This window comes from Panthera pardus, unplaced genomic scaffold (assembly GCF_024362965.1).
Source record: "Panthera pardus isolate Hobbes unplaced genomic scaffold, ASM2436296v1 HiC_scaffold_24, whole genome shotgun sequence".
Lineage (NCBI taxonomy): Eukaryota > Metazoa > Chordata > Mammalia > Carnivora > Felidae > Panthera > Panthera pardus.
In genome coordinates this window covers 38,463,411-38,490,503 of record NW_026526810.1, presented here as the reverse complement: position 1 = coordinate 38,490,503, position 27,093 = coordinate 38,463,411, and the positions used below count along the sequence as shown (strand labels likewise).

Sequence of the window (27,093 nt, the reverse complement as noted above, 5' to 3'; positions counted from 1 at the left end):
CTTGAGAAGGTAACATTTAAACTGAAAAATGAATCTTTTAGTTTAACCAGTTAGCAAAAAAAAAAAAGGATTAACTAAGCATATAAAACCTGTGTGCAAAGGCCCTGAGAAAGGAAAGAACTCTTTAAGGAATTATAAGAAGGCCTGTATGAAGCATAGAAAATAAGAGGCATGGTATAAGGGTAAAGAGATAGGTAAGTACCAGACCTTGTATATAGTCCTGAGTTAAGAAGAGAAACACATCTTGGTCTCCTGATGGTCTAGTGGTTCTTTGTGGTTTTTTGTTTTTTGTTTTTTGTTTTTTTTTTTTTGGCTTAGCAGGAGTGAGATAGTTCAATGGGAAAATAAGATCTCTGGCTGTTATTGGTGGTGGTTATGCAGCCTCTCCAGATGGAACTGTAGATGTTTTTCTCTTTTCTATCAAGGCCATGTCCCTGACCAGAAGTCCTTTACTAGTCAAGCTAGGTATTCCCACTGTTCCTATGTGGTTGGGGGAGGGATGCCTCCCCTCAAGACTTTCTACCATGTGTCTATTTCTGAACTAGGTATACATTTCTGTGAGATAATGATAACTCATAGAATGTGTACATTCTGTTTCTCTGCTTCCACGTTTTTCTCAGGGAACCTTCTTTTGTGGCTAAACAGTGTTTCAAAGATGATGTGTTATCTTCCTGCCCCCCCCTCCCCCCTTGTACAACATTAAGGTGCTTTGGACTTCGAGGCAAGTGTGGATGTGGATTCAGTTAGGAGTCTATTGTGCAGGGCCAAGTAAGATGTTATACTGACTTGGACGAGGATGGTAAAGAAATGGAGAGTAGAAAGATTCCATAGACATTTAGGAGATATAATCAACCAGATTTGGTGATTACGATATAAAAAATAAGAAAGAATGTTTTCTGGATTCTGAGCATGAAGAACTGGATAAATGGTGGTGTTCCAGAGAACACTGGATGAGGAGAAGAGAAACATCATGAAATCAGCCTTGGAACTGTTAGAGCTGCTTCCAAGGCATTCCTCCAAGTGGAAATGTTGGGTAAATGGTTCAAGACTGGAATAATTTTGGGGTATAAATGGTAATTTGGGGAAAGGATGAGATTCACAAGGTAAATACAGAAGAGAAGAAAAGAGAAGGCTTAGGACAGAGATTTAAGGAGTGCCAACATTTAAGGATCAACTAAAGGAATATGAACTAGCAAAGGAGACAGAGAAAGAAAAAAAGAAAAGGAAAATCTGAAGAGTATGGTATCATGTAAGCCAATGGGGAGAGAGTATTTCAAGAACAGAGATCTCACTTGTTAACTGCTGTTGAGAGGATGAGAAACATGAGAACACTGGGGGGGAACCTGTCCATTGGTGATGGATTTCATTGGTATCTTTTAGAGAATGGTAGCAGGAAAAACTCAATTTGAATTGGTTAGGTGATTGGAATGTCAGGAACTAGAAACGGATTATAGGAAACTATTTGAAACTGTGTGGGAGCATAGACATAATGGCTCATAGCTGTAGTGGCATATGGAATCCAGAGGGTTTTTTTGTTTTGTTTTTTGTGTCTTTAAAAAAATTTTTTAATGTTTATTTTTGAGAGAGAGAGACAGAGTGCGAGCAGGGGAGGGGCAAAGGGCAAGAGGGAGACACAGAATCCAAAGCAGGCTCTAGGCTCTGAGCTGTCAGAACAGAGCCCAATGCGGGGCTCGAACTCATAAACCATGAGATCTTCACCTGAAACGATGTCAGACGCTTCATCGACTAAGGCACCCAAGCGCCCCTGTTTTTGTTTTTTTCATGTGAGAGACTTGGTCATGTTTGGACTCAATAGAGTGAGAAAGCTTGAAGATTCAGGAGAGGAGATAATTGATGTTAGAAGGCCCCTAAGAAGGTGAGATAGGATAGAAGTTTTCACAGGTAAAGGGGATTAACCCGTGATTGAAAAAGAGATCTGTTCATTGTAAAGGAGGGAAGGAATAGACAATGAGTACAGCTACGGGTAAATTTATAGATTGGGTGGCAGGAACTAGAGAAAGCTACTGTCTGAATGCTTCTAGTTTCTGTGTTGTTTGGAAGGCACGATCCTTTACTAAGACTGAGAAGGTAAGTTTGGTTCCAGATTTGAAGGAGGTAGTTTGAAATAGTCTTTATAGCACCTGGGGGGAAATTCTAACCGGAGAAATTGAGGATGGTAATTATTACGTGAATATGCCTCCTGGATGATTTTTCTGTAGACGTATTCATCAGAGTATAGGCAAAGCAAAGGTAGCTAGTTTATTATTCTACATTTGGGACTTTAAGTGGGTACAATAAAGAATAGAAAAGCAAAGGAATTGAGGAACATCATTCTCTACTAAGGTAATCCTGTTTTTACAGAAGAAATAAATTGGAACAACAATCTTGGTGGCCAGTCACTAAGGGAAATAATTACTTTCCCTTTTTTACTATAGTGACCACCAAACTGAAACTGTAACATTGTTTTTGCTTTTTATTATGAAAAACTGAAAACTTAGAGAAAAATGAGACTAATTTAATGTGTGCCTATTATACTGATCAGTTTCAACAATTTTGACATTTACTGTTTTCATCTATTTTTGTATTTTTGCTTATATTTCAATATACATGTCTAAACAAGGACATTTTTCTTTCAAATCACAGTACCATTACTGCATCTAACAAAATTAACTATTATTTTTAGTATTATCTAATACCCAAGCCATATTCAAGTCTCCCATTTGTCTTTCAAATGGCTTTATAGATGGTTTGTTCAAACCAGGGTCTAATGAAGGAACATACATTTAGTGAAGTAAGTCTAATTTAATATCATGCAAATTTTGTGTTTTCTAGGAATCTTACGGGCCTGTGAACATATTTATTTATGTCTCATTATACTCCTCTCAGTCCTATTTCCTGTATTCCCATTAAACTATCTTTCCAATCATGAGTGTCTATAAATAAGACACTGCTTTACATCTGGCAGAGTACCTAATGAGTACATTCTTTGTAAGAGTCTGAGACATTTTCCCTCCTCATTGACCCAATGGCTGATTAACTGATTTACAACAAAATCTATAACATTTCTTCGGCTGTTGGTGTAGAGCTAAAAGCCCTAAAATAGAATACTTAATATAAAGTTTAGGAAAGGCATTCCTCCATCATGGCATCCATTAGCTTGAGAAGGAAATAGGATATAAGATTGTGACCTTGTTCTATTAAACCTGTTCAGCATTGAAACTATTATTCTCTACCACTAATTCCTGGGTTGTTAGAATTTCTGTAGTTCTTTATAAATTTGAGCCCCAGGGAGTCTGATCTAATAAGGATATAAGCAAGGAAAAATTATAAAGCTGCTTTTTCAAATAAGATATGGCTGCTTTTAATACTACATTAGGTCTTCATGACATTTCACTTTTGAAGACCCTTAGATTTTAGGGCCATTTTATGCATTCATATTTAATGATCATTTCTCATCTTCCTACCCCTGTGAACTCTTTGGAATACCTATAATATAAATACAGTTGATCCCACAGAATTCCAGGTATACTTTAAACAAAAAATAAATTTAACACAGGGATAGAATACTTTCTACTACAGATAAATGGTGTCTATAACTAGGAGCCTATAATAATAAATTGTGGAGTATTAAACTATTTATATAAATGCCAATAATAAATTGGTAATGTCATACATGTCTGTAACTCTGTTATTTGTGGGGCTTATTTTTTACTATGATTTGCAGAAAGGGTCTTTATGCTTTCTGATACCCCTGTCATATCATATGCCGTTATCATCCCCGGACCAAGCTCTACAAGGAGGAAGTCCGTGTTGGCAGGGCAAAGGATTACCTAGGAAAGGTTGTCATCTACAATTGTTTTATTGATTGTACTATTTCTTTAGGAATTTACTAAACTCTAATTGATGTGTAAAAATCTTTTTTCATTTAAAGTCTTTCAAACTCTAGAGACATATGATCTAGGACTTTTATTTGACCACAGGGAAGGTATATGTCTCTAGTATTTAATGTCTCTAGTATTTAATGTCTCTAGTATTCATCCTTGTTCTGACTCCTCTTTTTAGGCACTGAATAGAGGCAGGGACAAATTCTCTGTTAGGTTAAACTTTTTGATGACTCTATGTAAAGCATTGAAGACTATAGATATTTCTAAAACCTGTACCTCGACAAAGTATTCTCTCTTTACTAACTTTATGATTCCATATTCATAGACTATTTATTAGGCCTTCTGCCATTGCACAGTCACAATAGATGGGTTAGTCAAATTGATATATTTTTTTTCCTGAATACTGTCTACTAATCGACCTTACACTTCCCAACTATCTAACATAACATGATCTATGGTTTTTATTGCATAGCTTCTCATGACATTTTCCCTAACCATAGATATTAATTGACTTCCTGTTACTGGAAAGTCCTCTTATCATTCCTAGTTTTGTGATTTACCATTACTGAGTCCTGGACAAGTACCTTTGCTGTTTATTCCTGTTGCTAGCAAAGTAATCAAGTACAGCTCTTGTTAGTTATTTGTTGTAATAACACTCTCCGTGATTCCTTCATTAAACTCTTCATCCCTCATCCATCAGGTCCATCAGGAACAAGTAACCTATATCCCCCCAATTTCTGCTATCTCTTATGTTACCTTGCTCCATGTACTACCACTTAATCTTGTACACAACTAAACTGGGCAGATCATCTTGGCAAATCCGTATTTTGAGTATGTGATCCTATGAAGATCTTTGCTTTTCATCAGCATAACTAGATTAGGATCTGAAAGCAGCAGGAAGAGACCCACCCTAGTGAGAGAGCAGATGCTTTCAGTGCCATTCCTGTGGTTCCAGGTAGTAAGGTGACTTTTTTATCCAGGCAAGAAATTTGAAAGTATAAAAATGAGTTGTAAATAAACTACCTCTTTAGTAGAAACAGACCTTTGTAGGTCTCTTTTGCTTTTCATATTGTCTATATAATCATGACTTTTAGATTCTTATATATATAATTATATACCTAAGATTTAATTATTCCATTTTATTCTTATGATCCTTCTCCATTCTGCTTGCTCTTGAGTAAGGTAAACTACTAATTCCTTGGGTGTTTATAGATCACTTGGCTTCTAGATCTTTGGTTTATATAATGACATCTGTGTAGTTCTTTCCCCATCATGACACCCTCTTTTTTTTTTTTTGTGACGTCCTCTTAATCATCCCTTATCCATGTCAGCCTTCATATCCATGTCTTTTATATTCATAACTGTTTATTGTACCTCTTGGTTTTAATTACTGACATCTCTGGAGTATATCAAAACCAGGGTTTTTGGGGTTGGCTTTTGTTTGTTTGCATTTTTACTTTACATTTAGGGATAAGAAGCAAAAAGTAGTTTAGGAGGAGATACAGTTCTAAATAAGTGCTAAGGCCATATTAAATAAATCTATTCTCTGTTCTTTTTGACTAAGACTATACTGGGATTTGTCTTTTTCCATAGAAGGCTACGTTGAAGTAAAAATTCAATTAATTTAGGATTTTTTAAATTTAGTTATTTAAAAAAATTTTTAGGGGCGCCTGGGTGGCTCAGTTGGTTAAGCGTCCGACTTCAGCTCAGGTCACGATCTCGTGGGCTGTGAGTTCGAGCCCCGCGTCGGGCTCTGGGCTGATGGCTCAGAGCCTGGAGCCTGCTTCCGATTCTGTGTCTCCCTCTCTCTCTGCCCCTCCCCCATTCATGCTCTGTCTCTCTCTCTCTCTCAAAAATAAATGTTAAAAAAAAAATTTAAAAAAAATTTTTTTAATGTTTATTTTTGAGAGAGAGAGAGAGAAACTGAGTGTGAGCATGAGCAGGGGAAGGAGCAGAGAGAGGGAGACACAGAATCTGAAGTAGGCTCCAAGCTCTGAGCTGTCAGCACAGAGCCTGATGTGGGGTAGAACTCATGAACTGCAAGATCATGACCCGAGCCAAAGTTGGACGCTTAACCAACTGAGCCACCCACATACCCCAAAATTTAGTTTGTTTTTTAAAAAAATTTTTTTAACGTTTATTTATTTTTGAGACAGAGAGAGACAGAGCATGAGCGGGGCAGGGTCAGAGAGAGAGGGAGACACAGAATCTGAAACAGGCTCCAGGCTCTGAGCAGTCAGCACAGAGCCCAACGCGGGGCTCGAACTCACAGACCACAAGATCGTGACCTGAGCCGCAGTCAGACGCTTAACTGACTGAGCCACCCAGGCGCCCTAGTTTTTTTTTTTTTAAAGGTGGCTGATACATCAAAAATTGTCACATTAAAAAAAATTTTTAAGGGGGGTGGGGGTGAGGAATGTAGAAACAGACTAAGATAGGTGATAGATTTTACAGTGTAGGCAGAGAGATTTTCTCCTAAATGGGAGACAGGAAAAGGTGATAGCTACAGAAATTTTGAGATAGATTTAGGTGGTATTCATGAATTGAATCTTATATTCAACTAGCATTATGTGCCTTGCATTGTGCTAAACACTTTACATGTATTATCTCATTTAATTTTCACAGCTTCTGAGGAGTCGATGTTATTACTCCCACTTTACAACTGAATGAATAAGCTTAAAGGCACTAAGTAACTTGCCCGAGACCATTCAGAGTGTAAGCACCTCCAGTCTGACTTTCAAGCCCACACTCAACAGCTCTGCCTCTCTGGATGGATAAGAAAGCTATTTGTAGACGAGAGAGATGCTTGTTAAGTAGAAGTAAAGTTCTTTCAATTTATAAAATATCTTAGAAATTTTCTGGTTAAACCTACTCTATATCACTTCATAATAAAGAAAAGAAGAGCCCAAAGACATTAAGTAATTTGAATCCAAGCTTGTCAACCAAATATTTGGCAGTGTTGGGGCGCCTGGGTGGCTTGTTGGTTAAGCGTCCCACTTCAGCTCAGGTCATGATCTCACAGTCCGCCCCCGTTGGGCTCTGTGCTGACAGCTCAGAGCCTGGAGCCTGCTTCATATTCTGTGTCTTCCTCTCTCTCTGCCCCTCCCCTACTCATGCTCTGTCTCTCTGTCTCAAAAATAAATAAAAACATTAAAAAAAAATTAAAATATATTTGGCAGTGCTTTCCACCATATTTAAAGCTGGAATTACATAATTAATTTGTTTATACATTTGACAAGTTTTCTTCTATTTTATCAATTTACAAATTATGATGACATTTTCATGTATGTTGTTAATACAAGTAAATCATAGTCTGTATAGAACTAATTTATCAGGCTATTTTAAATGTTTATTTTTGAGAGAGAGAGAGAGAGAGAGAGAGAGAGAGAGAACAAACGGGAGGGGCAGAGAGAGGGAAACACAAACTCTAAAACAGGCTTCAGGCTCTGAGCTGTCAGCACAGAGCCCAGAGCCTGACATGGGGCCTGAACCCACAAACTGTGAGATTATGACCTGAGCCAAAGTCAGACGCTTAACCGACTGAGCCACCCAGGCACCCCTATCAGGGTATTTGAGATAAAATAGTTTTTCATTCTGTCTTTGGTGATCCAATTGCCTAGTTTTCTTTGTTTGTTTTAATTTTTTTTTTTCAAGTTTACATCCCTGTTAGTTAGCATACGGTGCAAAAATTATTTTAGTAGTAGAACCCAGTGATTCATCCCCTACATATAACACCCAGTGCTCATCCCAACAAGTGTCTTCCTTAATGCCCCTTGCCCATTTAGCCCATCCCCTCACCCACAACCCCTCCAGCAACCCTCAATTTGTTCTCTAGATTTATGACTCTCTTATGTTTTGTTCCCTCCCTGTTTTTCTATTATTTTTGCTTCCCTCCCCTTTTGTTCATCTGTTTGATATCTTAAATTCCACATATGAGTGAAGTCATATGATATTTGTCTTTCTCTGACTAATTTCACTTAGCATATTACACTCTAGTTCCATCCACATTATTGCAAATGGCAAGATTTCATTCTTTTTGGTTGTCGAGTAATAACTCCATTGTATATATATATATATATATACCACATCTTCATTTTCCATTCATCTGTCAGTGGACATTTGGGCTCTTTCCATACTTTGGCTATTGTCGATAGAGCTGCTATAAACATTGGGGTGCATGTGCCCCTTTGAAATAGCACACCTGTGTCCCTTGGATAAGTACCTAGTACTGTAATTGCTGGATTGTAGGGAAGTTCTATTTTTAACTTTTTGAGGAACCTCCATACTGTTTTCCAGACTCCAATTGCCTCGTTGGTAAAAAAATTATGAAAATTATCTAATGTCATTTATTTATTATTTTCATATAACAAAAGACTTATACATTGTATACATTAATACCTAATTTAAGAATTTAATAAATGCATCTTGTATACATTATTTTCTTTCTTTTAATAATGATGATGATATTTATTGAGCAGTATTCCCATGATAGACATAAGCCCTTTAAATGTTTATTTATTTTTTTTAGAAAGAGAGAGAGAACACAAGCAGGGAAAGAGCAGAAAGCAAGGAGAGAGAGAATCCCAAGGAAACTCTGCACTGTCAGCACAGAGCCAGATGTGGGGCTCGAACTCATGAACTGTGAGATCATGACCTGAGCCGAAACAAGAGTCAGATGCTTAACTGACTGAGTCACCCAGGTGCCCCTGTATTTGTTGTTTTTTTAAAAATTAGTGTTTAGAGACTAGTGAGTAAGATTGGGAGAAAGAGTCAAGGTTTAGAAAAGAATGCTTTGACTAGATAATGAAGAAAAGTGCTAGGATATATAAGCAAGAAATACTCTTGATGGTGATTTAATTGTAGACTCTCAGGAACAAATGGGCCTAAACTATTCAGTACTAATTAATACATACTTTGCTATTCTACACTGCAATTATATAAAGGAACTGTTGAGTAATAACCAGCATTGTTGACAGGGGACTAGTAACAGACTTTTTTGATACATGTCAAGATCTAAAAGAGGAAGAAATTGAGGCTGATGGTCCATGAGAAGACAGGACATCTATTTCAAGAAAGAGACACCATTTTAGTTAAGCTTACAAATATTCATATGCTATGGGTAGTAATGGCTTTCAACAAACCCTCCCAGAATTTACTCATCTTTTTTGTTGTTGTTGTTAATGTTTATTTTTGAGAGAGACAGAGAGAGTGTGGGAGGGGCAGAGAGAGGAGGATAGAGGATCTGAAGCAGGCTTTGTGCTGACAGTAGAGAACCCGATGTGGGGCTCGAACTCAAGAACCGTGAGAATATGACCTGAGCTGAAGTCAGACACTTAACCAACTTTTTTTAAGATTACTTATTTATTTTGAGAGAGAGAGAGAGAGAGAGAGAGAGAGAGAGAGTGAGCATGAGTGCAGGAGGGGCAGAGATAGGGGGAGAGAGCCAATCCCAAGCAGGCTCCGTGCTGTCAGCACAGAGCCCAGTGCAGGGCTCAGTCTCATGTACCATGAGATCATGACCTGAGCCAAAATCAAGAGTTGGATGCTTAATCGCCTGAGCCACCCACGCACCCCCAGAATTTACCTATCTTAAAGTGTCCTTGGAGAGTAAGACTGTGGTTTCTTTTCCTAGTTAGTAGCCATTCTAATATATGATGTACATAAAATAAATTGTAAAATCTCAATATTGTATAATATAATGATATGTTAAAGTGTACGGTGACAAGTATAGGTATAGAAGGGTCAGATTTATTCAACAGTGGAATACTGGCTGGAAAGAACTTTGAGGTTTTCTCTTAAATTATTTTATCAAATTATTTTAGGACAAAGTAGACCCTGACTGGGCATTAAAAATATGTTAAGTAATGAGGATGCATGGATGAATAAAACATGCCTCTGGTCCTCAAGGAGCTAGAAATACATTAAGACAGAGAAGTAAATAGACACACTACTACAATTCAATGTGTAAAGTGCTATGATAGTGGTAAATGCAGCATTTCTATGGAATCACAAAAAAGGGTACCCAATACAAAGTAAGGAGAGATCATTACTTTCCATGATATGAATCCTCAAGCACTTAGCATAATACTGAGCATATGGTGGTCTTCAAATATTTGATGAATTGGAACCTACTTGATTTAAAAAAAAAAAAAAAAAAAAAAAAGAGCCTGGGCTTAATTTTTGCTTAAAGCGAAGTCTTTAAACTGTTTATGCCAAAATGTTTTTCTTTATGAGTACTTTCATGTTGATTGAGTAATTTCAGTGACCATATAAATTAATCAGAGCTCTGTAGAGCTAACTCTTGGATGTAACTAGTAGTAGACAACAGGATGGATTTCATATTTTAGAAACAGCTGTGCTGCACAGAGCTGGACACATAGTAAATGTTCAACACTAATTATTTAGTTTTTTAAAAAAACTTCAGAGTTTATGGGGCACCTGGGTGGCTCAGTCGAGCGTCTGACTTCGGCTCAGGTCATGATCTCACGGTTTGTAGTTTGAGCCCCACATCAGGCTCTGTGCTGACAGCTCAGAGCCTGGAGCCTGCTTTGAACTCTGTGTCTTCCTCTCTCTCTCTCTCTCTCTCTCTCTCTCTCTCTCTGCCCCACCCCCACTCATGCTCTGTCTCTCAAGAATGAATAAACGTTATGGGGCACCTGGGTGGCTCGGTTGGTTAAGCGTCCGACCTCGGCTCAGGTCATGATCTCACGGTCTGTGAGTTCGAGCCCTGCCTCGGGCTCTGTGCTGACCGCTCAGAACCTGGAGCCTGTTTCAGATTCTGTGTCTCCCTCTCTCTCTGCCCCTCCCCTGCTCATGCTCTGTCTCTCTCTGTCTCAAAAATAAATAAACGTTAAAAAAAAAATAGAAAAAAAAGAATGAATAAACATTAAATTTTTTTAAATAAATAAAATTTCAGAGTTTATTCAGTGATTTCTTGTTGCAAATGACAAGATCTCATTCTTTTTTATGGCTCAGTAATATTCCACATATATATATGTGTATATATATGTATATGTGTATATATATATACACATATACATATATATACATTGCACAACTTCTTTATCCATTCACCAGTAGACATTTAGCTGTTGATAATGCTGCTGTAACCATTGTGGTGCACGTATCTGTTTGAATCAGTATTTTGTATCCTTTGAATAAATACCTAGAGGTGCAGTTGCTGGATTGTAGGATAGTTCTGTTTTTAAATTTTTGAGGAACCTCCATACTTTTTTCCAGAGTGGCTACACCAGTTTGCATTCCCATGGACAGTGTAAGAGGGTTCCTCTTTCTCTACATCCTCACCAACACCTGTTGTTTCCTGTGTTAATTTTACCCATTCTGACAGGTGTGAGGTGATACCTTATTGTGGTTTTGATTTGTATTTCCCTGATGAGTGATGTTGAGCATCTTCTCTCATGTGTCTGTTAGCCATCTGCAAGTCTTTGGAGAAATGTCTATTCATGTCTTCTCATTTTTTAACCAGATTATTTTGGGGGGGGGGTGTTGTTGTATAAGTTCTATATATATTTGGGATACTAACCCTTTATCTGATACGTCATTTGCAAATATCTTCTCCCATTCTGAAGGTTGCCTTTTAGTTTTGTTGATTGTTTCCTTCACTTTATAGAAGATTGTTATCTTGATGAAGTCCCAGTTACTTGTTTTTCCTTTTTTTTCCCCTTGCCTTAGGAGACATATCTAGTAAGAAGTTCCTACAGCCTGATGTCAAAGAAGTTACTGCCTGTGTTCTCTAGGATTTTGATGGTTTCTTGTCTCACATTTGTCTTTCATCCATCTTGAATTTATTTTTGTGTGTGGTGTAAGAGAGAGGCCAGTTTCGTTCTTTTGCATGTTGCTGTTCAGTTTTCCCAACACCATTTGTTGAAGAGACTGTCTTTTTTCCATTGGATATTCTTTCCTGCTTTGTGGAAGATGAGTTGACTGTATAGTTGTGGATCTATTCGATGATTTCTCTAACCCTACCACCAAACTCTTTAAAGGAGTTTCTTAATTACTAAGATTAATTGTGATGAAATAACATGAAAAGCATGAATCTTGTGCAGTAATAAGTACTATATTAACCAGTGGGAACCCTGAGCAAGTAAAATGAAAGCCATATCCTTGGCATATATGAAGGAAAAATGGCTTCTAAACCTTATATGTAATACTAGGGACACTTTACATATGATTGGACTTAGAACTAATCCATATGAAAAATTAGAAGTTGGTACTAAATTCTGTGGTAGTGACTATAAATACAAATGAATTCATTAATTAATTCAGTAAATTTAGGTTTCAACTTTATGATCACCCCACCCTAGGCCCAGAGATACAGACATTTAAAAATATAGTCTGGGAATGATGCAGGGAAACACAATCGTGGCACAGTGTGATTCAGTGCTATAATAGAAATAAGTACCAAGTACTGTTGGTATACAAAAGAAGAACAGCTAATGGTGCAGAAAAAGAAAAAATTAGTATGAATTAGGTTAGTCATAAGCTTAATTTTTTTAATAAGCAGGCAATGTGATATCATTTTGTTGTGACTTTGTAACATTTGTTACCTGATATGTTTTTAAGGAACTTGTAGATTATATTTCTGTTATATAAAATGAGATTATATACCCCCAAAGGCTATTTATAAGTCATGTGGTAGTTGAGTTTGCCAGCGGCTTCCCAAATGTCATTATACTATAGTATACCAATTATGAACTATATTCAAACCCAGGTTGACTTAATTCAGTGAACAAATAAGGTATCTACTTTGTCTGCTGTTTATTATATCTAACTACTAGGAATCATTAATATGCTATAAACATACAGATGATGAAATTTCCTGTAAATATTAACCAGTTTTGATCCATATAACAGTCTTTTTTCTTTCTTATTAAGGGTCTACTGTATTTGCTGGTAACAGACCAGGGGTTTCTTACGGAAGAAAAAGTTGTTTGGGAAAGCCTACACAATGTGGATGGTGATGGAAATTTCTGTGACTCAGAATTTCATCTGCGGCCTCCTTCAGATCCTGAAACCGTATACAGAGGACAACAGGATCAGATAGATCAGGTAGATTTGCTTTCTTTTCATATCATTTAAAATGCTCATTCCTTTTGGGGCACCTCGGTAGCTCAGTCATTTAAGCATTCCGACTCTTGCTTTTGGCTCAGGTCATGATCTCCCAGCTTCATGGGTTCGAGCCCTGCATCAGGCTCTGCGCTGAGAGCACAGAGCCTGCTGGGGATTCTCTCTCTCCTCTCTCTGCCCCTCCCCCACTGGTGCTGTCTCTCTCTCTCTCAAAAGTAAATAAATAAACTTAAAAAAAATTAAAATTCTCCTTTCAAATGTGAATTCACTTATCCAAAACTTTTGAACTAAAGATTTATTCATTTATACGCTTGTGAAATTTTCCTGACATTTTCTAAATCGGTAAATGATCATTTTACGTGTTGTACATTGACTCTACACTTTGGTTCAGAAGGCCAGTGTATATTGAATTGTGAAGGTCATGGTACAGAGTTTGAATTTTATTTTAATTGTAGGGAAGATATGGCAAGTGTTAAACATGGAAGTAAGATGATCTACCTTTTTTAAAGGCTGCTATGTGAAGAATGCATAGGAATTACACAGGTATAAATGGAGACTAGCAATTCAAGCAAGAGGTGATGATGGCTGAGCACTGGTGCTAGAGATGAGATGAGTACAGATTTAAGATATATTTGGGTAGTTAGAAAAAGTAGAAAAAAGAGTCTTGAAGATAGCATGCAGTGGGTAAAAAGTAAAACTTATAAAGTCTTAGAGTCCAAGGTAAGCAGACGTTTACAACAAGTGCTGCTCAAGTGAGTAGAAGTCTCATTAAGAAGTGAGACAGATGAGATCTTTGTCTGCTATAGGTTGGCAGGCTTGGAGCCATAGGAGTGTTTACTATTGGAAGTATAACAGTGATATGACTTCTTCCCTGACTGAGGCAGAAAATTGGTCATGTTGAACAGTTGGCACATGAGTCTAATGCTGATAACATCAGATGCTGATAACAATTTAAGTAGATAAGATAGACTGTTCATTTAGCCAATATTCACTGAGCTGTTGTATTCCTGGTACTATTAACAAGCTCCTGGGGACTCACAGATAAATCATATAGTACAATCCTCACAATTCTATAGTCTAACAGAGGCCGATATTTGACCAATTAATTATTATATGTCATCCTCTATAATGGCAGTTGCACAGAAGAATACTTCCTTGATTCAAAGATGCTAATCTTTCTTGGACTTTTGGAAGTTAAGTATCCAAACAGCTATAATAATCAACATACGCATTTTCCTTCAGAAGCTTTATGGGGTTATTTAAAATATATATATTACTTGAGAAATGTGCAAGATTTTTCTAACACTATATATAAAAAATATCAGCAGAGGGAATGAAGGTAAGGCAATAGATTGCTACAGTAGTAAAGATGTAAGATGTGAGAAAAAAGATACATGATACTGTCTGTGGAAATAGCAAGGAAAGAGTGGATTTAAGACCTAGGGACTTGGCAAAGAGCAGTTTGAAGAAGTGAGAAAAATTTGAAGGACAAATTCTTCATATTAGTAAGATATTCATGCTAGATAGTCCAAGGTCTTCACAGATAACCACCTTTTAGATATCTTCTGTGGGTGGTTAATATTCTCTTATTTTGAGGATAGACTGGGAGAGATAAACAGAGTAGTCAAGTTTCATTCAGTACTAATTCTTAATGAATGTGGGTGTTAAGTATTTTTAAGTTTACTCATTTATTATTTCTGAAGGACAGAGAGAGAGAGTGTATGTGCACGTGCTCAAGGGGGGAGGGGCAGAGAAAGAGAGAGGGAAACACAGAATCCAAAGCAGGCTCCAGGCTCTGAACTATCAGTAGAGTCGAAGATGGGGCTTGAACTCAAAAACCGTGAGATCATGACTTGAGCTGAAGTTGGGTGCTTAACCAACTAAGCCACCCAGGCGCTCCAGATTATACAACTTTCAGCCGAAGATGCATCACTTTTTCTCAGAGGAAATAATTTGGGTGTGTGGGAGATGGGAGGAAGAGGTGTTTAAGTAATTGAATATGCCTGTATGTTCGAAAACTGTTGGCTTTAAAAATCATGTTTTGGAAGACCATTTAGTAAATGATTTGGGGAAATTCTTATTTTAAAAAAAAGTTTTTTGACATTAAATGGGGGTTGGAAGATGTGGTGGAGTTTGTGTGTTAATGTAGAAAAAGCTAGGTGGATATATATCAATTGTTAATAATAGTTATCTTTGCATAATGATATGGCAATTTTAACTTATTTATGCTTTTTTATTTTGTTTCAGTTTTCTGCAGATGTGTTTCTTTCATAAACCGGGCAAGGTTTATTTTATTTTTGTTTGTAGGCTCCATGCCCAACATGGGGCTTGAACTCACAACCCCAAAATCAAGAGTTGCATGCTCTAGACAGAGCCACCCAGGCACCCATAGGGGGAGTTTGGTGAGGGTTTTTTTTTTTTTGGTTTTGGTTTTTAGGGAATTGTTTTTTTTGTTTTGTTTTGTTTTGTTTTGCTTTCATTTAAGTAGGTTTCATGCCCATTGCAGAGCCCAATGCAGGGCTTGAACTCAAGACCCAAGATCAAGAGTTGGCCAAGATCAAGAGTTGGATGCTTAACCCACTGAGCCACCCAGGCACCCCTAGAGGAGTTGTTTTTAAAGCTTTCTTGAATGCTTTATATACTGCTTCTAGAAATAATTTTAAATGAATTCCAAGAATATTTAGAACAATGGCAGCATCACAGAAATTGTAGCTCTCAACACTTAGATAGCTTTAATTTTTATATATATTTAAGCTCTGGTATGTTTTTTAAAAGCCATTCTCATAGTTTTGTAGGTACAACCTCTGCATTTACACTTACCAGTTCTTGAGTGAAATCTCATAGCTAAAGAGGTTTATAATTTAATTTCTTAGGACTATCTTATGGCATTATCTCTACAACAAGAACAGCAGAGCCAAGAGATCAACTGGGAACAAATACCCGAAGGAATCAGTGATTTGGAACTAGCAAAGAAACTCCAAGAAGAGGAGGATAGACGGGCTTCTCAATATTATCAGGAACAGGAACAAGCAGCAGCAGCTGCTGCTTCTGCTTCTCCACAGGCCCAGGTAAAAGCTAGGATTCGTGCCAAGATAAGTATTTTAAATTAGGTATTGATTCTTCAATTACATTAGCATGTTAGCACCTGTGGATTTTATGGCATTGTCCTAAGTTTGTGTTTATCTTAATATACTTCTTATTTAGTAAAATTATTTTTCCTGAGATTCTGAGGGCAAGATTTTTCAGTTAAAAAATTTAATTCCAATAGAGTTAACATAGTGTTCTATTAGTTCTAGGTGTACAATTTGGTGATTTAACAATTCTATGCATTACTCAGTGCTCATCAAGCTAAGTGTTCTTTTAATCCCCTTCACCTATTTCCCCCATCCCCCTCTCCTCTGGGAAGCATCTCTTTGTTCTCTGTAGTTAAGAGTATTTTGTTTTGTCTTTGTTTTTCTTTGTTCATTTGTTTTGTTTCCTAAATTCCATGTATGAGTGAAATCATATGGTATTTGTCTTTCTCTGACCTACTTCACTTAGTATTGTACTCTCTACCTCCATCCATGTTATTGCAAATGGTAAGATTTCATTTTTTTTTAATTTTTAAAAAATGTTTATTTTTGAGAGAGAGCATGAGCAGGGAAGGGACAGAGAGGGAGAAACAAAGAATCCAAAGCAGGCTCCAGGCTCTGAGCTGTCAGCACAGAGCCCATTTTGGGGCTCGAATTCATGAACTGCAACATCATGACCTAAGGCAAAGTTGGACACTTAACCGACTGAGCCACCCAGCAACCCAAGATTTCATTTTTAAAATGTTTTTATTTATTTTTGAGAGATAGAGCATGAGCTGGGGAGGGGCAGAGAGAGAGAGGGAGGCACAGAATCTGAAGCAGACTCCAGGCTCTGAGCTGTCAGTACAGTGCCTGATGCGGGGCTCAAACTCGTGAACCGTGAGTTCATGACCTGGGCTGAAGTTGGACACTCAATCAACTGAGCCACCCAGGTACTCCCATTTTTTTAATGGGTAATATTCCATTGTATATATCTACCACATTTTTAAAATGTTTATTTTTGAGAAAGACAGTGTGTGAGTGGGGGAGGGGCAGAGATAGAGGGAGACACAGAACTGGAAGCGGGCTCCAGGTTCTGAGCTGCTAGTTCAGAGCCCAACATGGGGCTCGAACTCACGAGCCATGAGATCATGACCTGAGCCGAAGTCAGATGCTTAGCCCACTGAGCCACCCATGCGCTCCTATGGCATTTTCTTTGTCCATTCATCTACTGATGGACCCTTAGGTTGCTTCCATAATTTGGCTATTGTAAATAATGCTGCAGTAAACATAGGCATGCATGTATACATTTGAATTAGTGTTTTGTACTCATTGGGTCAACACCCCGTAGTGTATTACTGGATCATGGATAGGTTACTTCTATTTTTAATTTTTTGAGGAACCTCCATACTGTTTTCCACAGTGGCTGCACCAATTTTCATTCCCACCAACAGTGCACAAGGGTTCCTTTTTCTCCAAATCCTTGAAAACACTTGTTGTTTCTTATGTTTTTTTAATTTAGCCTTTCTGACAGGTGTGAGGTGATACCTCATTGTGGTTTTGATTTGCATTACCTGATGAGTCGTTGTCATTATCTTTTCATGTGTCTGTTGACCATCTGTTTGTCTTCTTCGGAGAGATCTCTGTTCATGTCTTCTGCCCAGTTTTTAATAGGATCATTTGGATTTTTTGGTGTTGAGTTTTGTAAGTTCTTTATATATTTTGGATACTAACCCTTTATCAGATAAATCACTTATAAATATCTTTTCCCGTTCAGTAGGTGGTCCTTTTAGTTTGATTGCTTCCTTTGCTTTGCAGAAGCTTTCTATTTTGATGTAGTCCCAATAGTTTATTTTTGCTTTTGTTTTCCTTGCCTCAGGAGACATATCTAGAAAGATGTTGTTATGGCAGACAAATTACTTCCTGTGCTCTCTTCTAGTATTTTTATGGTTTCAGGTTTCACATTTAGGTCCTTAATCCATTTTGAGTTTATTTTATGTATGGTGTAAGAAAGTGGTCCAGTTTCATTCTTTTACATGTAGCTGTCCAATTTTCCCAACACCATTTGTTGAAGAGACTTTTTCCTGTTATATATCCTTTCTTCCTTTGTCAGAGATTAGTTGACCATATTAACTGTGGGTTTCTTCCTGGATTTTCTGTTCTGTTCCATTGAGGTATGTGTCTGTTTTTGTGCCAGTATCATACTGTTTTGATTGTTACAGCTTTATAATATAATTTGAAGTCTAGAATTGTGAAGCTTCCAGTTTTGTTTTTCTTTTTCAAGATTGCTTTGGCTATTTGATGTTTTTTGTGGTTCCATACAAATTTTAGGATTGTTCTAGTTCTGTGAAAAATGGTGTTGGTATGTGATAGGAATTCATTAAATCTGTAGATTGCTTTGGGTAGTATAGACATTTTAACAATATTTATTCTTCCAATTGGTGAGCATGGAATGTCTTTGTTTCTTTGTGTCATCTTCAATGTCTTTCATCGTTGTTTTATAGTTTTAGGAGTATAGGTCTTTCATCTCTTTGGTTAAGTTTATTCCTAGGCATTTTATTATTTTTGCTGCAATTGAATCAAATTTAAGTTGTTAATAGCTCCAAAGAATATCAACCAATTGGAACAAAGTCTTCTGTAAAAATTCCAGGGCAGTATGAAATACTACTGGTAACAGGGTAGACTTCAGAGCCAGATAGACATGGATTGCATTTCCTGCTTCTGTATCCCCTTACTAGGGGGATCAAAGTCCCCTACCTCTCTCAGCCTCATTTTCCCTATCTTGAAAATAAAAGATAATGCTTAACTTAGATTTCTGTTTAAGGACAAATAAGGTTAGTACTTAAGCCAATGTATGACATGTACTAAGTATTCAACAAAGATTATCACATTTCCACTTTTCACTTTTCCCAGTTAAACATTTTAAGCACTGCAAATGTGATGTTAAATCTCATTTTATTGAGATTTATGAAAAATGAGAAAATGAAAAAAATTCTCCTTTTTTTATGTTTAACTGTACCATGCCAGAACTCTTCCTCTGACTTAGGATACAAAGAAGATAAGATGCTCTTTAAGGTCTGGTGAAATTTTAAACATAGAGGTCTCCATTAAACTAAGTATTTATATTCCTAGTTCAAATATTGATTACTCCAAGGTTAAAATTTAAAACCTGGTATATTTTTACTAGCTCTTCACTAAAAACATTTTCTTATTTGACAGAATACACTTATTTCACACTCAAAGTTCTCAGGATTTTTTTTTTTTTTCTCCTTGAAAATCTGTTTATTATAGTATTTGATGAGGTCTTAGGGAACTTAGTTTACCAAAAGTTGTCAATTTCTTTAACGTAAACTTTAACAAATATTTCTTGAATTGAGGCTTCAGGGAATATAATCCTCCACATTATTTATTGTTTGAAAATTCTTTTACTTATAATAATTAATACATTAATTAGATCTATCTAAAATGATAGAGGCAGTTACTCAGATACCATATAACAAGTCTGTGACCAAATAACTTTTTTTTATTAATGATTCCTTTCACTCTTATGGTTTTTCTTTCTAGATAACTATGATTAAGCACCGTAGAAAGTTGAGGTAATTTCTTCCTGTTTATTTTTCTTAAAGCAAAGCCAGCCAGCACAAGCCTCTCCATCAAGTGGAAGACAATCTGGGAATAGTGAACGTAAACGAAAGGAACCTCGAGAAAAAGATAAAGAAAAAGAAAAGGACAAAAATAGCTGTGTCATTTTGTAACAAGTGGTGGGTTCTGTTGGATGCGTCTGTATGTCTTGAGAAACAAAACCACAGGAGGAAAGGAAGAAAAACCGATAAATACCGTCTGTGCCTGATTTCCCAATGGATTTTGTTCATGTTTTTCAGGGGAAAGGTTGTTACTTAGTTACAATCAGACTTTTTCAAGTCACACAGTACACTCTTCGTGAGCTGGAGTTTCGCGTTACAAGTTGGAAATGCTGTGTGGTATCATACATGAAAAAATACTGCACTTGTAGCCAAATAAGCAAATCACAGCAAATTTTGTGTCATAGTGACATTCATAACTCATATCAGTTAGTAAGCTATTTTATCTTTTGTTCTAACAATGAATGGAGGTAACTGATTTTGTCTGATTCCTTCCTGAAATCTAAATATTAGCACAATAGTTTCTGAAATTAATTTTTACAATGTTAAATTATTATCTAATCCAAGAGAAACCAGGGGGTTAATATAGGGATATAAAAGGAAAACACACACACACACACAGACACACACACACACACACACACACACACACACACACACACAAAACACAAGAAACAAACCAAGACAAAAAATAACAAATAAATAACCTTTAATCCTGTATTGGACTAGTTCAGCCCTTGAACAGCTTTACCTTTCTTTAGGAATGTACATTTTAGATACTATCTTGAGAACTGATAATGGAGCTTGGGTTTAATTTAGATAGAAAAAATAAGTTGTATTTCTTTTCCAATAGCAAAAAAATTACATAACACTAATACTCATATTCTGTAAAATCAGATATTAATGACTTTGTAGTGTTGTGAAATTTTGAGGAATTTTGAAATCTTTAATATACGTAACTTGTACTACAGTTACTATTTATTGAAAGTGCGATAACTGATAAGAAGGAAACCACAGTGGATGCTAGGCCTTGTAAATACAGGAATATAGAAAAGCAGATAGTTCAAATGTCTACCTTTTTCTAGAATTACCTTGAACCTTAAAATTTAAATCATGTTTATTTGCTAGAAAATTACGTATACTTAGTAAAGCCAACAAAAAAGCACATTTCTGAAAGGAAGTTAGAGATATAATCTCTGAGTCTAGTGAAACGCATTAATAAAAATCTGTTTGAAAATAGATAAGAATTGGGAGGAATTTATGTAAAAGCAATCAGACTTTTTTAACTTATGGGAACCAAATAGACCTATAACATCTTGTAGTGTTTATAGGATTCAGAAAGAATATTTATTGAACTTTATTATAAGGCAACACATATTTTCCTGTATTTCTACTATCCTTAATAGTCCTTTTTATATATGCTTTATATTTAAAAGTTTGATTTAGTCATTTTTGAAAAGACTATTGCTGCTGCAGGTAGTTATGTGATTTTCATTCTAAGCCTCAGTAAATTTGTTTAGGAGCATCTTTATCTAACCTGAGCATCCACTTGGAGAATGTTTTTTGTGGTCTGGGGTGACAGTAGACTACAAAAAAAAAAATGTGGTATAGAGTTCTTAAGCTATGTCTTTAACATTCTCCATGATCCAAGACTATTTATAGAATGAGTCTGTATGTAAAAATAAAAAGTAAAGTCTTATTTATGGAAGGAATTATTCTAAGGGAAAAATCCAGGGTCAAGCTGTATCTTTTATGTCATGTCCTTCTGTATTGCATGTCTGGTTATGTTATACCATTTGTTACTCCTTCAGATTTCCTATACTAGCATGATAAATCATCAGAGAACCTGTTTGGGGTATAACACTTTGATACAAAATATCTGGTGAGTCTCTAGTTAATAACCTAGAATATGTGTACATTGGTGAAATAATCAAATTACTACAGAATTCTCTGTTGGCTCAAGCAAGTTGACCTTAGTTCAAGTTTACTCTTGATATCACTCTATTGGTTGGAGAAGGAAAATGAAACCTTAGGGTTTGTTTTTCCTAGAAGAGATAGCAGTGACAGTGCATTATATTTTAATAAGAAAAACAAAACAGTAAATCCTGAGAAATTTTAAAAAGCATATTTGAGGCATATTTTTCCATAATTATATACTTATCTATTTATTACCCTTGAAAAATATATGTGTAAAAGTTATTCTTCTGTTATTTGTTACTATCTTCTTAATTTGTTCCAAAGATAATACTGCCATTCTGCATTCCCTCTGGAAGGAAAAAAAAACAAAAAACAACAAAAAAAACCAACTCAAAACCAGCAGTGCTGCTATCAGATAAGTAGATGTCAATGTATACTTATAAAAAATAACTAAAAAATGTAATGTGTTTGTTAATTCAACCTTTTTTCTACATAATATTTCCAACTCAGACTTTCTTACATTCCTGGAATTCAGTTTGATATACCAAGAGTAATACTGATAAAATGTTTGCTTTGATTACTGTGAGGAAAAAATTAAATGTTCAATTCTATTAAAACAAACTTCTTGGGAGATACTGGTTTCCCAACCTTGAAGGTTAGAGCTATTGTGTCTTTATATTCTTAAATTTTGCTCAAGGCAACAAATTACATATTCAGACATTTCATTGCTGGTTTGGGGATATTGGAATTTGATAGTGGTGTATTACAGGCTTTCCTTCACAATATTTTGTAGTACTTGAAAACTGTTACATGAACTGCTAGCAGAAGTTAGAACTTAAACATTTTTGTTTTTAATATTTGTAGGCTAGATTAGGGACACATTTGTATCAGCCGATCACTATTAAAGCTAGCAAAAGAGACATGAATGAATGGATATGGTCACTGCACTTTCTTGTACTTTCAAAGGCTATTTCGTAAGTTTAGTGACCAGTCTTTGTTAGCAATATGAAAAGTGTCCTCATGTGTAACCCCAGTGAATCAACAATGCTGTGATTTACAATAGGTTATCAACACTTAGAAGTACGTGTGAGAGAGAGAGTGAGAGAGAATGTGTGTGTGTGTGTGTGTGTGTGTATGTGTGTGTGTGTGTGCGCGCGCGCGCGCGCGTGCGCATGTGAGTGTGTGTTTGAAGCAAGGATCCATGACTTCTATTGTCAAAGGAATCTGGGAACCTTCCCTCAAATTTTACCATTTAAGAATACACACACACATAAATAACCTAAGCCATTTGGGGCAGCTAAAATTGGCATTAGCTGTTTCTTATAATATGCTGGTCCAGTGTGCTTAGGTGAAGTAACTTCTTCCATGTTTCAGGGTATCTGTTGGCTTAACAGTTGAGTGAGGCATAGACTAGAGTTCAGGATTAAGTTGTATAATATATTTTGTTTTAGTCTCTCATATTTCTAGTATTTGACTACTTATCCCATATTATGTTTCAAATTCTTCCTCATACTTCTTGATCTTAGCTTAATTAAGCAAGTTAGTATTAGAGATTAATTGACTGAATCCAACATTAACCATTTTGTACTTGCACAAAACCTTAACACTTTGTTTTTACTGAATCACCAGCTCAGGTCATTAAGAGAGATCTTGAGAGAAAAGAGGACTAGAAGGCAAATAGATATCTAAGGAAAGAATTATAGCCCTCATATTAATGTTGGCATATGAAGCTGATATTTATAAAGTCCTGCTGGAGAAATACATTCAAGGCAAAAATTTCCAGAACTGTCCTCAAACTCATTTATTTAAAAAAAAATTGCTTTAAAGCAAAATGATTACATTTCACTTAATTTCCTATTAAATATTCCAGTTATTTTAAAATACAATAGAAAACCTACAGGCTTTGCCTGTCGTACAATATTTGGGCATACAACTTAAACTGTAATTGTAAACTTACTAATGTTTGATAAAATACATGGAGGCATTAAAGATAGTACGTAATTTGTATTTTAAGGAACTAGAAATAGGAATTCTGAACTGTTTTATGTCTAAAAATCTGGGTTTTATCTTTCAATGGACAAACTTTCTATGCCTCAGTTTACTCTAAATATGTAAAGGATGTTCATTTTTTCAGAGCGTTAACACTCCTGAGTAAAGGACAAAGTATAAGCTCAGAGTATTACTTAAATAATCATATATATAGTTTTTGTTCTTGAGTGTGCAGATCTTTTCCCCAATCACAATATTTCTTAAAGTCAGTTTTTTTAATGCTGTTAAATTTGTAAAATTACCTTGTCTTTGAGTATGGCATTATCTCTTCCTGAAATGTATTTTGCAGTTGCTTTTGGACTATACGATCAAAATCAAGAGAATTTGGGGAGTATAAAAAGCATTAAAAGTCTATTTTTTCCAGTATCTTTCATATATCTAAGTATTTAGATTCCCTTTGCCTTTTTCTCCATGTAACAAAGCACATTGGTATCAGGTCACTAATACATACATGTAAAACTTTTGCGCATGGATGAGAGTTCCTAGGTTCTCTAGGAATATAATGGCTTTTTGTTTTATTTTATTTTATTTTATTTTATTTTACTGATATTAATTATAGCTACTGAGAAAATCTTATGAAGAATCAACGTTACTTTTCTCAGGTGACACTTTAAAACAAAGTTTAAAATCGAAGGCTTGTTAGCCAAAAAAATTTACGAAAGAGAGATAATGGAGTCTGAGGGACAGATTTCAGGACCCTGATAATTTTAACTTCTTTTGAAGATTTATCTTAATTTTTTAATTCATGCATGTCTCTTACTTAATCCCAGGGTCTCTGCTGTTAGAAATTAGAGTGTAATACATTGTGATATGCATATGTATTTTTACATAAAGTATTCTAATTTCTAGTTTCACTTTTCTGATCTAAAAACATTAAATTTTTAAAAACTGGGTAAAAGTCTTCCAACTGTTGCTTCAAGTTCGGGTTTGTCCTTTTGTCCTGAGATTTAGACTTCTCTCCCTATAACAGTATTTTTTAGAACATGGTACTCTCCCATATAAGGTATTGAAATACCATAGCACAAATACAAAACCTAAACTTTAAATCACAGTAGATTTAAAAGACAAAAAGAGTTCTATTGTTATTCTGCAGTGCCTGTTCTTTACCTAATATTTTAACTTTAAGAATTTAAGAATTTTTTCAAATAACTTAATAATTTGTCACGAATTTTAAAAACTTTATATCCATCTTAACTACACTACAGAGAGGCAGAGATGCCTCCTACTAAGAGGATATACAAAGCAGAATTCTTCTGATGGTGATGCTGGCTTCTTTGGGTCTAGTAGTTACAACTTTAAATAGGAAGTCAGAAAACACAAATTCCCATCTAAATTCCTATATCAGTGACCTGTCCAAATGGGCATTATAAGTAAAATACCCTATAGAGTGATTCTGACTAGTAGAATATGTTTATAGACTAAGATTGGCATTTAATCTTTGAAGATCTGTCTGATGTGTCTCAATTTTGTCAGTTTTTACTCCTTTTCACATCTTAGTTGTATGATATAATCATTATTTTCCAGAGTACAGTGGATATCATAGTTCTACAGATTTTTAAAGATGAGGATTTGAAAAACTTCCAATGGTTTTTGTTAAAAGGCGATTTTCCTCAATAAAATGACAACTATTGTTTTCACAGATCCACACATCACAAGTAGGACAATATCATAGAAGAATGATGTATGATTGCTCCACAGCAGTCAGCAAAAGGGATAATTGGATAATCTCCACTTGTGAAACTTCAGAGGTACCTGAAAGTCATTTCCTAAAGTTAGTGCATGTGAGTCTTTTTCCTTGAATTGTGCAGAATAATTGGATGTGGCACACATTTTGGGGAATAGGAAGTGAAATGGTATAATGACTGCAGAGCAAGTGATTTTGAAATGTCGCAAGAAGAAACAAGTTTTCTTCCTCCACTTCACTGTCTGACTATTTGGGTCAGGAAGTTGCTATGACATACAGATCTTTTTGTGCTAGGCCAAGATTGGCCAATTGAAATAGAGTTCTCAAAGAGTTTGAATATATAGATTGTGTATGAGCACCTATTTTATCCTTTTCTTTACTATCTTAATGCCCTTTCTACTTCTGAAACAATTCATCCATTTTGCTTCATGACCAGCTTTAATTCCAGTTTGAGAATAATAGCACCCCTAGAAATTGATACAAAACAGCATTGAAATACATTTTTCAAATGATACCTAAAAGCATCTACCCAGCTTAGAATTGAACTGAATTTCTATGAAAGAAAGTTATTGTTTTAAATGCTAATTATGTTAAAACTATTTAATTGTAAAAACTATGTCTTAAACATATTCCAAAAGTTTCACTTTTGGAGGCTATTCCTTTAAAAAGGCATATTGAACATAGATGGGAAAGTGTAAAATATTTCTGATAGAATTATTCAGTATTATTCAACATTTAATTTCATGTTTGTTATTGTACCACAAGGATAGTGTCATTCTTGGATTAAAATGTTGGACCTTTTGTTAATATACTTAAAACTGTAACCAGTGATAACACCCTTAGTATTTTTTATTATAGATTATATTTTATTTCAATAAACTTTGATATTTAGACCAAACAGTCTTTCTCTTATGTATATTCATCTCATTAAGGTACTTCTTACAAAGTGGGGAAATGGAGAGATGGGGAAGTGACATTGATTCATATTTAGAATTGTGAACTCTAGGATTAACTCTTAGAATTGGACCAACTCTTTGTTTTTAATGTTTGTTTATTTTTGAAGGGGAGAGAGAGAGCACAAGTTGGGGAGGGGCAGAGACAGAGGGAGACACAGAATCTGAAGCAGGCCCCAGGCTATAAGCTGTCAGCACAGAGCCGGACGTGGGGCTCGAACCCATGAGCTCTGAGATCATGACTTGAGCCAAAGTCAGATGCTTAACCGACTGAGCCACCGAGGCGCCCCATTTTTTTTTTTTTAATGTTTATTTATTTTTGAAGGAGAGAGACAGCATAAGCAGGGGAGGGGCAGAGAGAGAGGGAGACACAGAATCTAATGCAGGCTCCAGGCCCCGAGCTGTCAGCACAGAGTCTGACATGGGGCTCGAACCCACAAGCTGTGAGATCATGACCTGAGCAGATGTCAGATGCTTAATGGACCAACACTTGATAAAGATGGATTTTAACCCAAGAGGCAATGAACAAAAAACCAATCAACTCTAAACTATAGTCAACTACTGGATCCCAATGGTAGATTCATTATATCTGATACTCTTAAACTTTTGGAAGACTAAGTTAGAAAGAGCTGAGAAGGGATCACTTTATCTTTATACCAAGCCAACCTTAATATGAAGTTTTTGTCCAAATCAGCTAATGTCTGCCATTTCTGTGAAAGTCTTCTCAGACACCATAGCCCTTTAAACAGAATTAATCATTACACATAGTGTTTTCTTGACCTCCCCTCATTATAGCACTTAAGCTAGATTGTGAGGCTTTTAAGAACA

General features: G+C 35.8%; 1 protein-coding gene across 2 annotated transcripts in view; it reads left to right on the top strand.

Moving 5' to 3' along the window:
• The window catches only part of MINDY2 (MINDY lysine 48 deubiquitinase 2), an 81,996-nt gene extending 55,786 nt beyond the window's left edge, over positions 1-26,210 (top strand). For both annotated transcript variants that reach the window (XM_019441964.2, XM_019441963.2), the window contains 3 exons: positions 12,780-12,953; positions 15,845-16,039; positions 19,648-26,210. In XM_019441964.2, coding sequence (XP_019297509.1) covers positions 12,780-12,953; positions 15,845-16,039; positions 19,648-19,776 — 498 coding nt within the window. In that variant the 3' untranslated portion in view covers positions 19,777-26,210. The remainder of the gene's footprint in view (positions 1-12,779; positions 12,954-15,844; positions 16,040-19,647) is intronic.
• Positions 26,211-27,093: the final 883 nt, after the last annotated feature.